At 35.4% G+C, this 15,437-nt stretch overlaps 1 protein-coding gene across 1 annotated transcript; it reads left to right on the top strand.

Moving 5' to 3' along the window:
- The first annotated feature begins 462 nt into the window (after positions 1-462).
- On the top strand, positions 463-1,553 carry LOC101055550 (IAA22). The gene is made up of 3 exons (NM_001279153.1): positions 463-650; positions 887-1,092; positions 1,375-1,553. The coding sequence occupies exons 1-3, from the start codon at positions 463-465 to the stop codon at positions 1,551-1,553; spliced, it is 573 nt and encodes a 190-aa protein (NP_001266082.1).
- The last annotated feature ends 13,884 nt before the right edge of the window (positions 1,554-15,437 follow it).

Raw genomic sequence — 15,437 nt, 5'->3', positions numbered from 1 at the left:
ACTCTGATAGCATGTTAAATTAGGTCTTAAGCCTAATTACACCATCATAAATTAGTTCAAAAGAACCTAAAATTCTCGTTTCGATCTGATATAGGTATATTGAAATATTTGTTTCATTTTATTATACAAAATATGATATGATTTTTGTATTGTTACGCGCTAAAAAGGAGCGTGAAGGAGTTATTTTCCCTTTTATGAAATTCATGCACAAAAGAAAATAAGTCCTCTACATATTAATTATATGTCATCCTAATTATTAATCATTTTTATATTATATAATGCTACACTTATCTTCCTCTTCTCATTCATCATTCACATTTTGATAGCTCAACACATTCTTCACCGGAAAAAAGTCGACGTCGCCGGACATACGCCGGAGAAAAAAAAAGGGTCATCAACAACAAAGTATTCATCAAATTCGATATATTATATACAGTCATATAATATCAAAGAATATTGAAAATGGCAACAATCTACGAGAATAATGATCTTGCAACTGAGCTGAGATTAGGGTTACCCGGTACAACAGATAAATCGAAGACACGTGTATCTTCGACTAGTACTACTAATAAAAGATCTTTATCAGAGATGGACAGCTCCTCAGATATTATAAATCAAAATGATCAACAAGACTCCTCCCCTCCACCAAAGTAAGTTGTGTTATTGATTTTTCACATTAATATTATTTCATTCAAGGGTTATAAAGAAAATATATAGAAATACTTATAGTTATTTTTATGAGTATATGGACTCATGAGTTAAGAGTAAATAAAACAAAATGATTAGACTCATAAAGTTACCCTAACTTGTTTGGAACTGAAGTTTATATATTCGAATTCTCCATTTAAAAGGGTTTGAAATTAACAATTTTTTTTATTTTTTTCAGAGTACAAATTGTTGGTTGGCCACCAGTAAGATCTTGCAGGAAGAATGTTGGTGTACAAGCCAAGAATTCAATTGATATTTCCATAGGAATGTATGTGAAAGTTAGCATGGATGGAGCACCTTACTTGAGGAAAATTGACCTTAGGGTTTACAAAAATTATCAAGAATTACTCAAAGCTTTGGAGTACATGTTCAAGCATCCCATTGGTGAGTTTTAACTTCCACAAAACTCTTTTAATGGTTGGTCACTGAGTCGGATATAGAATTTCAAATTATCTCGTGTGATATTATGTTTTTAATTAATGTGAATCAAAATCAATCCATCAATTTTGATAGTCAATGCATATTTTAATAGGCCGGTTAGGTTGATCAGGGACAAATTTAGAATTTTAGGTTAATGCGTCTGAATTTTCACTTCACTCACATAAAAATTAACTATATGTTAAAAATAATGTACTTATGTTTTATTATTGGATTATAATTTTTCAGGTGTATTTTTGGAAAAAGAAGGCTACACTACTAGTGGATCTGATTATGTATTAACATATGAAGACAAAGATGGTGATTGGATGCTTGTTGGAGATGTACCATTGGATATGTTTATTAGTTCTTGTAAAAGGCTTAGAATCATGAAAGAGTCTGATGCTAAAGGTTTGGGATGCCTATAGGGATCTCATAGATTTAAGGCAGATTTTGTGGGTTCGAACTTTGTTTTTGATTCGATTTATGTATATATATACACACAAAAAATAAATAAATTAATATATAGTACTCATGAATAATTATGATGAGAACATCATACTCGTTTTCTCTAATCTAGTGATTTTAAAATATCATAAATTTGAGTTAATCTGGTCACCTTAATAACGGAGAAGGCTCAATGAGCTTTTTGATTGAGATCTAAAATCCTATATAGGAGCAATTCTCCCTAAACAGATCGTATTATATGACATGAATTTGAATTAATATAATTGATTAGTTGTAATGACCTGTTTAGTCGTTTTGAGCAGCAGATTTTATTTCTGGAAAACTGGCTGAGACGACGGATCCCACGATGGACCGTCATGGCACGACGGACCGTCGAGGGGGTCTCGTCTCAAAACACTTAGAAATTCTGAAAAATGGGTACTGAAATCGACTCTCTGAACTTCGTAACGGAATGGAAGGACGGACTGTCACAGACTCTTTAGAGAATTGAGTCTCTAAACTCTGTGACAGAGCAGCAGGACAGACCGTCGCAGGCACGACGGCCCATTACAGGCTGCGTAATTCCAGGCGGAGTCGGATTTCTTTAATGTTTTAAGAGACGTTTTTGACTATTCCTGCTTTAATTATAAAGTTAGTGGGTTAATGTTAATAAGTCTAATTACTTGGGGGTTAAAAGAGGTAACCTTGAGTAAATTAGTGGGTTATTATTGCCATCTTTTATTCTTAATTATATGCTAATTAGGGTAAAAGAAAGAGGGTTTGAATAAAGAAAATAGAAAGAACAAAGAGAGAGAGAGGATCGATCGAGATAAGAGGAAAACGAAGAGAAAACAAAGCCTTGAGAAAAATTGCTTGCTTGATCACGAATCTTTGGTGGAGGTAGGTTATGGTTTTATACTATTCGTAGTTAACTCTTAATAGCGAATGATATGTGTTGGGTGTATTGTAAGTCTTCTATATGCTTAATTGTAGGCTTGCATGAATGTGATTATATAATTGTGATGAAATAAGCATGATGAAGCTATTGAATCCCAAATCTTGAAAACCCCTTGTTAATAATGATGCCTTAGTATAAAAGAAGGCTTGATGAACTAAAGTAATGAGATTGATAATGCCTTGGTATAAAAGAAGGCTTGATGAACTAAAGTAATGAGATTGATGATGCCTTGGTATAAAAGAAGGCTTGAGGAATTAATAGAATGAGATTAGTGGAGCGGGTGTCACGAACCGACACGTAGAATTAAGGGATCGGGTGTCACGAACCGACACGTAGAATTAGGGGATCGGGTGTCACGAACCAACACATAGAATTAGGGGATCGGGTGTCACGAACCGACACGTAGAATTAGGGGATCGGGTGTCACGAACCGACACGTAGAATTAGGGGATCAGGTGTCACGAACCGATACGTAGAATTAGGGGATCAGGTGTCACGAACCGACACGTAGAACTAGGGGATCGGAGTGTCACGTTCCGACACATAGTAGTAAGGGAGCGGAGTGTCACGTACCGACACAAGAATAAAGGTGATGAATCTTGAAAGATGCTAATATACTCAATCTAATGAACCTAATTCCCAAATGAGTATGATATGGAGGCTTGAGTCCTCATGAGTGTACTTGACGTTATTTATCAAAGATTCTTGTACATGATGTTGCTACAGATTGAGTATTGTAGTTGATTTATGATATTATCTGATATATACTGTTTTCTATTTTGAGTTGGCCGATGATATCTACTCAGTACCTATGTTTTGTACTGACCCCTACTTGTATGTTTTCTTTTTGTTCATTGTGGAGTGCAGCAAATGTACCGTCATCCTCAACTCAACCGCAACTCTAACCAGTCTTCGTCACACCAGATTTCAGGGTGAGCTAACGCTTCTAGCTTGGACTGGATCTTCCTCTTCATGTCTTGATGCCTTGAAGTTCTGGCATAGACTAGCTATTATTTATGTTTAGTTTCTTAGATGCTCTTACCTTTAGTAATTTGAGTATAGATGTTCTTGTGATGATGACTTCCAGATTTTGGGAATAATAATAGTGTTGAGTTTTTAGAAGTTATTTAATTGGTTTTTATTAATGAGTTTAAGTCTTCCGCATTACTTTCTGTTGATATTATACTGAAATGTTAAGGTTTAGATTGGTTGGTTTACTCACATAGGAGGGTAAGTGTGGGTGCCAGTCGCAGCCCGATTTGGATCGTGACAAACTTGGTATCAGAGCATTAGGTTCGTTGGTCTCATCACACAAGAACGAGTCTAGTAGAGTCTTAAGGAACGATAGGGGGACACCTTTACTTTTCTTTGAGAGGCTATAAGACTTTAGGAAAATTCCATTCCTTCTTTCTTTCGTGCTATTACTTGGATTTAATGGTATCTAGGTGATACAAATTGGTATCTGACCATCTTCACTCTATTTCACAAATGGTTAGAAACTAGAGCAACGACTGCGCCAATACCAACATCGGCAAGACAAGAAGCGTCTGAGCCAGCCACTGGGGCTGTAGCTCGAGGAAGAGTAGCGACAAGAGGCCGTGGTAGAGGTCGTGGGAGGACGTTCTCTAGAGGAAGAGGACGAGCACCTAGCCCATCTGATACTAGGGCGGTGACTCCTCCACCGACTGAGGAAGTAGTAAGAGAAGGGGAGGATGGGGAAAATAAACAAGTACAGAATGAGGAATTACCACCCCAACCTACCCTAGAGATGATCAATCAGGTTCTTGCTTATCTTAGCGGGTTATCTGATCAGGGCCAGACACCTCTAGTGTAATCTGCACCAGCACCTCAGGTTCCGGAGGCACAACATGCAGCTACTGTGGCTCCCCGCATGGATGCCTCATTGGAAATTGGCACGTTTCCTCGTCTGACTACGGGACCTATAATGACAAATGATCAACATGAACTTTTCAGTAAGTTCTTGAAATTAAAACCTCCAGTTTTCAAGGGTGCTGAGTCTGAAGATGCCTATGATTATCTGGTTGACTGTCATGAGCTACTACACAAGATGGGTATAGTAGAACGGTTTGGTGTTGAGTTTGTGACTTATCAGTTTCAAGGAAACGCCAAAATATGGTGGCGGTCATATGTTGAGTGTCAACCAATAGAGGCACCACCTATGACTTGGGCATCATTCTCTAGCTTGTTTATGGAGAAGTATATCCCCCGGACCTTGAAGGATAGGAAAAGAGATGAGTTCTTGAGCCTAGAGCAAGGTAGGATGTCGGTCACTGCATATGAGGCTAAGTTTCATGCATTATCCAGGTATGCTACCCAACTTTGTTTCAGTCCACAAGAGCGGATTCGCCGTTTTGTGAAGGGGTTGAGGTCAGAATTGCGGATTTCGGCCTTACAGGTAGCGGCTACGGCAAAATCCTTTCAAGAAATGGTTGACTTCGATGTAATTCTGGGTATGACTTGGCTTTCTCTGAATTTTGCGATCTTGGATTGTAATGCTAAAACTGTGACGTTAGCCAAGCCTGGGACAGATCCATTAGTGTGGGAGGGTGACTACACTTCCAATCCGGTTCGTATCATCTCCTTTCTTTGTGCTAAGAAAATGGTTGGTAAGGGTTGTTTAGCGTTCTTGGCACATCTCAGGGATGATACTACCCCAAGTACCTCCAATTGAGTCGGTCTCGATAGTCCGCGAGTTTCTGGATGTGTTCCCTGCAGATCTTCCTGGTATGCCACCAGACAGGGATACTGACTTCTGCATTGATCTTGAACCGGGTACTCGCCCCATTTCTATACCCCCTTATAGAATGGCTCCCGCGGAGTTAAGAGAGTTAAAGGCTCAACTTCAAGAGTTGTTAAGTAAAGGTTTCATTAGACCAAGTGCATCCCCTTGGGGTGCTCCGGTGTTATTTGTGAAGAAGAAGGATGGGAGTTTTCGGATGTGCATAGACTACCGGCAGTTGAACAAGGTAACTATTAAGAACAAGTATCCCATTCCTTGCATTGATGACTTGTTCGATCAGTTACAATGTGCTTGTGTCTTCTCTAAGATGGACTTGAGATCCGGTTATCATCAATTGAAGATACGGGCAATGGATGTGCCAAAGACTGCTTTTCGAACTAGGTATGGGCATTACGAATTTGTAGTAATGTCTTTTGGTCTTACGAATGCCCCTGCTGCTTTCATGATCTTGATGAATGATATTTTTAAGCCATATCTGGATCTCTTTGTCATTGTATTCATTGATGACATACTGGTATACTCAAAGAGCAAGAAGGAACATGAGGAGCACTTGAGAATTGTGTTGGAAATGTTGAGGGAGAAAAAGCTTTATGCCAAATTCTCTAAGTGTGAGTTTTGGCTAGATTCAGTGTCCTTCTTGGGGCACGTAGTTTCTAAGGATGGAGTGATGGTGGATCCTTCTAAGATTGAGACGGTGAAGAATTGGGTAAGACCTACTAATGTGTCAGAAATAAGGAGCTTTGTTGGTCTAGCTAGCTACTACCGTCGATTTGTCAAGAGATTCTCTTCCATTGCTTCCAAATTGACGAACTTGACTAAACAGAATGTTCCATTTGTATGGTCGGATGAATGTGAAGAAAGCTTTCAGAAGCTCAAGACCTTGTTGACTACTGCACCAATCCTTACCCTGACAGTGGAAGGTAAGAATTTCATTGTCTATTGTGATGCATCCTATTCGGGTTTGGGTGCAGTGCTAATGCAAGAGAAGAACGTAATTGCTTATGCTTCGAGGCAATTAAAGGTGCACGAACGTAATTATCCGACCCATGATTTGGAATTGGCTGCGGTAGTGTTTGCCTTAAAGCAATGGAGACACTATCTATATGGAGTTAAGTGTGAAGTATACACGGATCATCGTAGCCTACAATATGTCTTTACTCAAAAAGATTTGAATTTAAGATAGAGGAGATGGATGGAACTACTGAAGGACTACGATATCACTATCTTGTATCACCCGGGAAAGGCTAATGTTGTGGCAGACGCCTTAAGTAGAAAGGCAAGGAGCATGGGAAGTCTAGCTCACTTTCAAGTTTCTAGACGTCCATTGGCTAGAGAGGTTCAGACTCTGGCTAACGACCTTATGAGGTTAGAAGTAAATGAGAAGAGAGGATTTTTGGCCAGTGTGGAGGCGAGATCTTCTTTTCTTGACAAGATCAAGGGGAAACAGTTTGATGATGAGAAACTAAGCCGGATTCGGGATATGGTGTTGCAAGGAGAGGCTAAAGAAGCAATAGTGGATGAGGAAGGTGTTTTGAGGATTAAGGGAAGGGTATGTGTTCCCCGTGTTGATGAGTTGATCCACACTATTCTTACAGAGGCTCATAGTTCCGAATATTCTATACATCCTGGTGCAACCAAGATGTACCGTGACCTAAAGCAACACTTTTGGTGGAGTAGAATGAAGCGCGACATTGTTGATTTTGTTGCCAAATGTCCAAACTATCAGCAAGTAAAGTATGAACACCAGAGGCCTGGAGAGACACTTCAAAGAATGCCCATTCCTGAATGGAAGTGGGAGAGAATTGCAATGGACTTCGTGGTTGGTCTTCCAAAGACATTGGGGAAGTTTGACTCTATTTGGGTGATTGTTGATAGGTTAACTAAGTCTGCTCATTTCATTCCGGTCAAGGTGACTTACAATGCAGAGAAGTTAGCCAAAATCTATGTCTCAGAAATTGTTCGGTTGCATGGGGTTCCACTCTCCATCATATCATATAGAGGTACGCAGTTTACTTCTAAGTTTTGGAAAACATTGCATGCGGAATTGGGTACTAGGTTGGACCTTAGTACTGCGTTCCATCCTCAGACCGATGGTCAGTCTGAGCGAACGATTCAAGTGTTGGAGGATATGCTTCGTGCATGTGTGATAGAATTTGGTGGTCATTGGGATAACTTCTTACCCTTAGCAGAGTTCTCCTACAACAATAGCTATCACTCAAGCATTGATATGGCCCTATTTGAGGCACTATATGGGAGAAGATGTAGGTCTCCCATTTGGTAGTTTGAGGCATTTGAGGTTAGACCTTGGGGTACTGACCTTTTGAGGGACTCATTTGAGAAGGTGAAATCTATTCAAGAAAAGCTCTTAGCGGCTCAAAGCAGACAAAAGGAATATGCAGATTGAAAGTTAGAGACTTGGAGTTCATGGAGGGTGAGCAAGTCTTGTTGAAGGTTTCTCCCATGAAGGGGGTGATGCGGTTTGGTAAAAGAGGCAAGCTAAGCCCAAGGTATATTGGACCATTTGAAGTACTTAAGCGAGTAGGGGAGGTGACTTATGAATTAGCCTTGCCCCCAGCACTGTCAGGAGTGCATCCGGTATTTCATGTGTCTATGTTGAAAAGATACCATGGGGATGGAAACTACATCATTCGTTGGGATTCAGTGCTGCTTGATGAAAATTTGTCTTATGAGGAGGAGCCTGTGGCTATTTTAGATAGAGAAATTCGCAAGTTGAGATCAAGGGAGATTGCATCCATCAAAGTTCAATGGAAAAATCGACCAGTTGAAGAAGCCACTTGGGAGAAGGAGGTTGATATGCGAGAAAGATATCCACACATATTTACAGATTCAGGTACTCATTTTCGCCCTTGTTTTTCTTCTTGGAATCGTTTGGGGACGAACGATGGGTAAATTGGTATCTATTGTAACGACCTGTTTAGTCGTTTTGAGCAGCAAATTTTATTTCTGGAAAACTGGCTGAGACGACGGATCCCACGACGGACCGTCATGGGCACGACGGACTGTCGAGGGGGTCTCGTCTCAAAACACTTAGAAATTCTGAAAAATGGGTACTAAAATCGACTCTCTGAACTTCGTAACGGAATGGCAGGACGGACCGTCACAGGCGTGACGGACCGTCACAGACTCTTCAGAGAATTGAGTCTCTGAACTCTGTGACGGAGCAGCAAGACGGACCGTCGCAGGCACGACGGCCCGTCACAGGCTGCGTAATCCCAGGCGGAGTTGGAATTCTTTAATGTTTTAAGGGACGTTTTAGACTATTTCTGCTTTAATTATAAAGTTTGTGGGTTAATGTTAATGAGTCTAATTACTTGGGGGTTAAAAGAGGTAACCTTGAGTAAATTAGTGGGTTATTATTGCCATCTTTTCTTCTTAATTATATGATAATTAGGGTAAAAGAAAGAGGGTTTGAATAAAGAAAATATAAAGAACAAAGAGAGAGAGAGAGAGAGGATCGATCGAGACAAGAGGAAAACGAAGAGAAAACAAAGTCTTGAGAAAAATTGCTTGCTTGATCACGAATCTTCGGTGGAGGTAGGTTATGGTTTTATACTATTCGTAGTTAACTCTTAATAGCGAATGATATGTGTTGGGTGTATTGTAAGTCTTCTATATGCTTAATTGTAGGCTTGCATGAATGTGATTATATAATTGTGATGAAATAAGCATGATGAAGTTATTGAATCCCAAATCTTGAAAACCCCTTGTTAATGATGATGCCTTGGTATAAAAGAAGGCTTGATGAACTAAAGTAATGAGATTGATGATGCCTTGGTATAAAAGAAGGCTTGATGAACTAAAGTAATGAGATTGATGATGCCTTGGTATAAAAGAAGGCTTGAGGAATTAATAGAATGAGATTAGTGGAGTGGGTGTCACAAACCGACACGTAGAATTAAGGGATCGGGTGTCACGAACCGACACGTAGAATTAGGGTATCGGGTGTCACGAACCGATACGTAGAATTAGGGGATCGGGTGTCACGAACCGACACGTAGAATTAGGGGATCGGGTGTCACGAACCGACACGTAGAATTAGGGGATCGGGTGTCACGAACCGACACGTAGAATTAGGGGATCAGGTGTCACGAACCGACACGTAGAACTAGGGGATCGGAGTGTCACGTTCCGACACATAGTAGTAAGGGAGCGGAGTGTCACGTACCGACACAAGAATAAAGGTGATGAATCTTGAAAGATGTTAATATACTCAATCTAATGAACCTAATTCCCAAATGAGTATGATATGGAGGCTTGAGTCCTCATGAGTGTACTTGACGTTATTTATCAATGATGTTGCTACAGATTGAGTATTGTAGTTGATTTATGATATTATCTGATATATACTGTTTTCTATTTTGAGTTGGCCGATGATATCTACTCAGTACCTGTGTTTTGTACTGACCCCTACTTGTATGTTTTCTTTTTGTTCATTGTGGAGTGCAGCAAACGTACCGTCATCCTCAACTCAACCGCAACTCTAACCAGTCTTCGTCACACCAGATTTCAGGGTGAGCTAACGCTTCTAGCTTGGACTGGATCTTCCTCTTCATGTCTTGATGCCTTGAAGTTTTGGCATAGACTAGCTATTATTTATGTTTAGTTTCTTAGATAATCTTAGCTTTAGTAATTTGAGGATAGATGTTCTTGTGATGATGACTTCTAGATTTTGGGAATAATAATAGTGTTGAGTTTTTAGAAGTTATTTAATTGGTTTTTATTAATGAATTTAAGTCTTCCGCATTACTTTCTGTTGATATTATACTGAAATGTTAAAGTTTAGATTGGTTGGTTCGCTCACATAGGAGGGTAAGTGTGGGTGCCAGTCGCGGTCCAATTTGGGTCGTGACATTTGTATATTTTTTTGAAAACCGAATGATTATAGAAAAAAAAAGGATCAATGAATTTCTTGGTTGAAATGAAAACCCTTCTCCTTAACGATCTCTACATGCACACAAATTTAAATTGATTGAGTCGATATATTTAAGATACTATAATATACATTCATTGAAGATTATTACAATAACTACAAGGCTGAGAATTCATATCTCTATGGGCATGTGGGACAAAATACAAAATGTAATTTCAGCTATAATTCTTGGACATAATTCTTTTTGTTGTTAACAAAATTAATGAATATCCATTATACCCCTCTTATGCCTATAAAAGGCATTGTAATCTCTATAGAAAATATATCAAAAATAAGAAAGATTTAAGTTTCCTATTTTATCTCTTTACTACATTCTTCTCTTCTCAGTTGTCATTAGTTTAATTTTACTACTTAGTCTTTATTTTATAACACGTTATCAGCACGAGACTCTATCATATCAAAGTTTGAAGACTAAATTTGAAGGCTAAGGTATTATTGTTTTTCTTTTTTTTATTATGGCTAATCTTATTAAACTTGAGTTCATTGCCCTTCAAAGTACAGGCAAGAACTACCTTTCACGGGTATTGGATGCTGAAATCCATTTGGATGCTATGGGTCTTGGAGACACCATTAAAATTGAAAAATAAAGCATCAAAACAAGACTGTGCTAAATCAATGATATTCTTACGTCATCGTATTGACAAAATTTTGAAAATTGAATATCTCACAGTCAAAGATCCATTTGTTCTGTGGAATAATCTAAAAGAAAGGTATGACCATTTGAAGATGGTGATTCATCCAAAGGCACGATATGATTAAGTGAATTTAAGACTACAAGACTTTAAGTCTATTCATGAGTACAATTCTGCCATGTTCAGAATTACTACTCAATTGAAACTATGTGGAGATACAGTTGATGATGTTGATATGCTGAAGAAAACGTTCGACACATTTCATGCCTCGAATGTGCTTTTACAATAACAATATCGAGAAAAGGGTTTCAAGAAGTATTCTGAACTGATTTCTCATCTTCTCGTGGCTGAACAAAATAATGATTTGTTAATGAAAAATCACGAGAATCATTCCACTGGATCTACACCGCTTCCTGAAGTGAATGAGGTGTACGCCCACCACGCTAGGCGTGGAAGAGGCCGTGGCTGAGCCGTGGACGTGATCGTAATTACGATGAAGAGCGAAATCCTTTTCTGGCTGTTAATCATTCACTAAATAAAAATAGCCAACAAAGGGGAAAAGGAAAAGATGAGAAACGTGAAACAAATAAAATAAATTATTTCTGATGTGGTGGAAGTGATCATTATGCACGTGATTGTTGTACTCCTAAACACCTGGTTGAGCTTTATCAAGCATCACTAAAAAGGAAAGATAAAAATTCCAAAACTAATTTTATCTCTGATCATGTTGACATCACACACTTGGATGTGACAGATATCTTCACACACCCTGAAGGAAAAATAGATCACTTAATTGGTGACAGTTCTGTGGATATGGAAGAATAATCATGGTTGATATTTGAGAAAAGACATAAAGAAACACCTGAAGTTGTTCCGCATTTTCAAAAAGACACCTAAACTATGCAAGCGTCTTATTACCCCCTAAACAATTCTAAACTGATATTATTACATCATTTATCGTCCACCTGGCATGGAGAGTGTATGCACTCTCTTAGAGAGCGTGAACAAACAAAAAAATAAATATAATTTTATTTTTGCAAGTATTTTGCTATAAAATACATTTTCTTATTTTTTTAAAAAATTATTTTAACTTGGGAAAAGGGTCTGATATACCCCTCAACTTTGTCATTTGGAACTGATATACCCCTCGTTATAAAAGTGGCTCATATATGCCCTTACCGTTATACAAACGGCTCACATATACCCCTGCCGTTACAAAATGACTCACATATACCCTTCATTTAACAGATTTTAAAAAATTAGTTTTAAAATTATATTTATTACTTCTAATTTTTTTTAAAAAATTATTTAGGGGTATATATGATTCTTCTATCAAAGTTCAAGGTATATTTTAATTTTTTTCAGACATAAATTATTTTTTGACTTCTTTTATTATAATTATTTGAATTTCTTATTCTTATTTTGTTTTTTCTTTCATTCCTTAGTTTAACGAATAAAAAATTAAACTATTTTTTGTGTGTGTATTGTAATTTAATTTCGTATTCGAAGAAAAAATTTGATCATCTACAATAAGTTTTACAAGAATATTAGTGAAACATAAATAAATTTGATTACCAAATAATAATTATAAATTAGTCATTGAAACAAAAAAAAAGTCAAAAAAATATGTTTGACGAGGATTAAATTTGCTCATATGGGATTATATTTTTTAGAAAAAAATAATAAAAATTTAGATTAAAATTATTATTTTTTTCATTTCCGTTAGAGGAAAAGGGTATATGTGATCCATTTGTTTACAAGTAGGGGTATATATGAACCACTTTTATAACAAGGGGTAGACAAAGTTGAGGGTTATATCAGATCCTTTTCCCTTTTAACTTTTTATCCTTATGATTTTTTTCTTTCTCCCTTCTTGTTCAAATCATTTTCATCTTGAAAGAAATTCCTCACTTTAAATGTCATTTTTATCACAATTTTATCCCTTTTTTACTACTATTAGTTTAACTATCTCTTTAATTTAAAACTATATCTAAACATTATATTACATTCGAACAATTTGATAAGCACATTAGATTTCAAGATTATTAGTGGGTATTATTTAGTTATTTTTTTCCAAATTTCAATTAAACTTTTTCAAATTTTGGAGAATTATAATTCTTTCAAAATTATCTTTTCTAGTTTTGAAATTATATGAAAATGAGCTGAATTAATGAGATGATTAGGGAGTATCATATAGTTTTTGTTTTATCCGATTTCAATTAAGTTCTTTCAATTTTCAGAAATTAATTTATTCTTTTAAAATTATTATTCTTATTTTGGATTGATATGAAAGTGAGTGGTTGATGATAATTTAAAATTTAAATTACTTAGAAAAATAATTAATTTTGTTATCAATAATTTAGTAAAGTATAAATAATATTATGAATAGAATTTGATCGAAGAAGAAGAAGAAAAAGAAAAGAAAAGGAAAAAAAATGGAAGTAAGATTCAATTTGACATGAGGGGTGGGAGGTGAAGAGAAAAAAAAGAAAATGGAGAAAGGTGGAAGATGAAATGAAATTTAAAATAAATCAAAATTAAAATCCAAAAAGTAAAAGAGAAAGAAACAAAAAAAAAGGAAAACATAAAATTAATATATATATATATATATATATATATATATATATATAAAATTAAATTAACACGTGTGATGTATTGATTGGTGTGTGAACACTCTTGCTTCTTAAATTTGGGGCTGATCGAAAAATGGGGTTGTTGACACCCAATTTTGACCGACTTTTAACCATTTTTAAGGATTACTATTCGATTAAATACGTATTTTAAAATTTATTTAAAGTTTAGAATTTTTAGTCGATTATGCTTGAAAATTATATATTTTAGAATGTTTTACTTTGTAAAATTATCGTAAATATTATTAAAATATTTTAAAATTATTAATGAATTTCAAATGTTTTAAAATTTAAATGATTTTCAATTATACAAAAAATATTTTAATAAATATAATATTATTATTAAATAGTAATTCCTACACTTTCCTTAAAATTATTTAAATTCTAGCCTATTCTATTATAATTTCTTTCAATTCTAGCCACTCCAATTAAATTTTATTTCGATTATAACCATCTTTTATTGCAATTCTAGCCAATCTTAGTCATTTCATGACTTCATTTATTAATCTCATCCGTCCGTTTAAATAATTAAATTCTAATTGAATCCTAACCCTCCATCTCTATCTAATCTAACGGTTGAGATCAACTTTTCCTAACTTTTCCAATTTAACACAAAAGACCAAAAACCCTAAACTCCATTCTCTTCCTAACGAAGATAGTTTCGTTAGTTTAATGTGTCTGAAACCAATCTTTTATATCTATTTAAGTATAATTTATCGCGATCTAATATAATTTTGTGTTCAAGCTATATATGATTGAGTTGAGAATTGCTATAATATGTTATTGTCAGAAATTGTGGCATGTTTTCTTGTTTATTTCCTTCACCTTGAATCTAATTTGGTGGGTTTGGTTTAAAGATTTTAGTTGGCCCCAATAATGCTCATTGTGACTATACCATTTTGTTTATCAATAATGCTCTTGTACAATGATTGTTAGTGTCAATTGGTATAGATTGCCTTATATGATTTGTTTAGCATATATATCTTTCTTCCCTCTTGATGTAATTAAAAAAAATATTGATAAACCATTTTTACCTCACCGTTTCCCTTCTCTCTTGCTTGCTTAATTAAAATTGGATTAATTGATGCTAACGTGATTTTTATTGCCTTATATGAATTTGGACAGATCTTATGGGTTGGTGAGGGAATTGTGCCTATTATTTTATTTACTAATGTTAATTGATTGTAATTACCTTTGTCAAAACTGATTGGATTCTTATCTGTTTTATCTTGGTTGAGCTAAAAAAATAAATAAATAATTTTGTGGATTTATTTTTTTTCAAATCAGAAAATGTTATAATAATTGGATCCGATATATTTCCTTCCATTTTTGTTTATTTGTCTGTTAAATTGTAATATGTGATTAATATTTGTCTTACTTAATGTTTACTTATTTATTCATTTTGTTGCCTGCTAATTGAGTCCTTTTTTCCTATTTGAAAATTATATAAATTCCTACTTGCTTATTTTAGCAAAATAATTTTGATTTTGGCTCTCTTAAAATAAAATAAAAAGATATTTATGATCTCTTTTTTCTTATTTGTAAATTGACTTATTTTCTTACTTGTTTTTATATGGTAAAAAAAAAAATCTGATTTGACTCTTCTTTATTTAAAGGAAAATATTATCACTCTTCTTATTTTATTTTTTGCTTGTTTATATTTGGCAATAAAATATTTTAAATTTTTCTAATTTGTCTCTCCTTTAAAATAAGAAAAATGATATTATAATTGATTCCTTTAAATATTTATTTTCCTTATATGCTCCCCCTCTTTGCTATATAAATAGAACTCTTATCATTATTAGGGTGGACTTTTTCAACACAAGTTCTCTCATTACACTTTGCTCTCTTATTCTCTTTGCTTTTTCTTGAAATACTTTTAATATTACTCCCCTTTTCTTAAAAAGAAGTAGGAACTCTTGTAAATTTTCGA

Source organism: Solanum lycopersicum, chromosome 6 (assembly GCF_036512215.1).
Source record: "Solanum lycopersicum chromosome 6, SLM_r2.1".
In the NCBI taxonomy this organism is placed as follows: domain Eukaryota; kingdom Viridiplantae; phylum Streptophyta; class Magnoliopsida; order Solanales; family Solanaceae; genus Solanum; species Solanum lycopersicum.
Note: the sequence above shows the minus strand (reverse complement) of the source record. Positions and strands in the feature narration are given on the sequence as shown.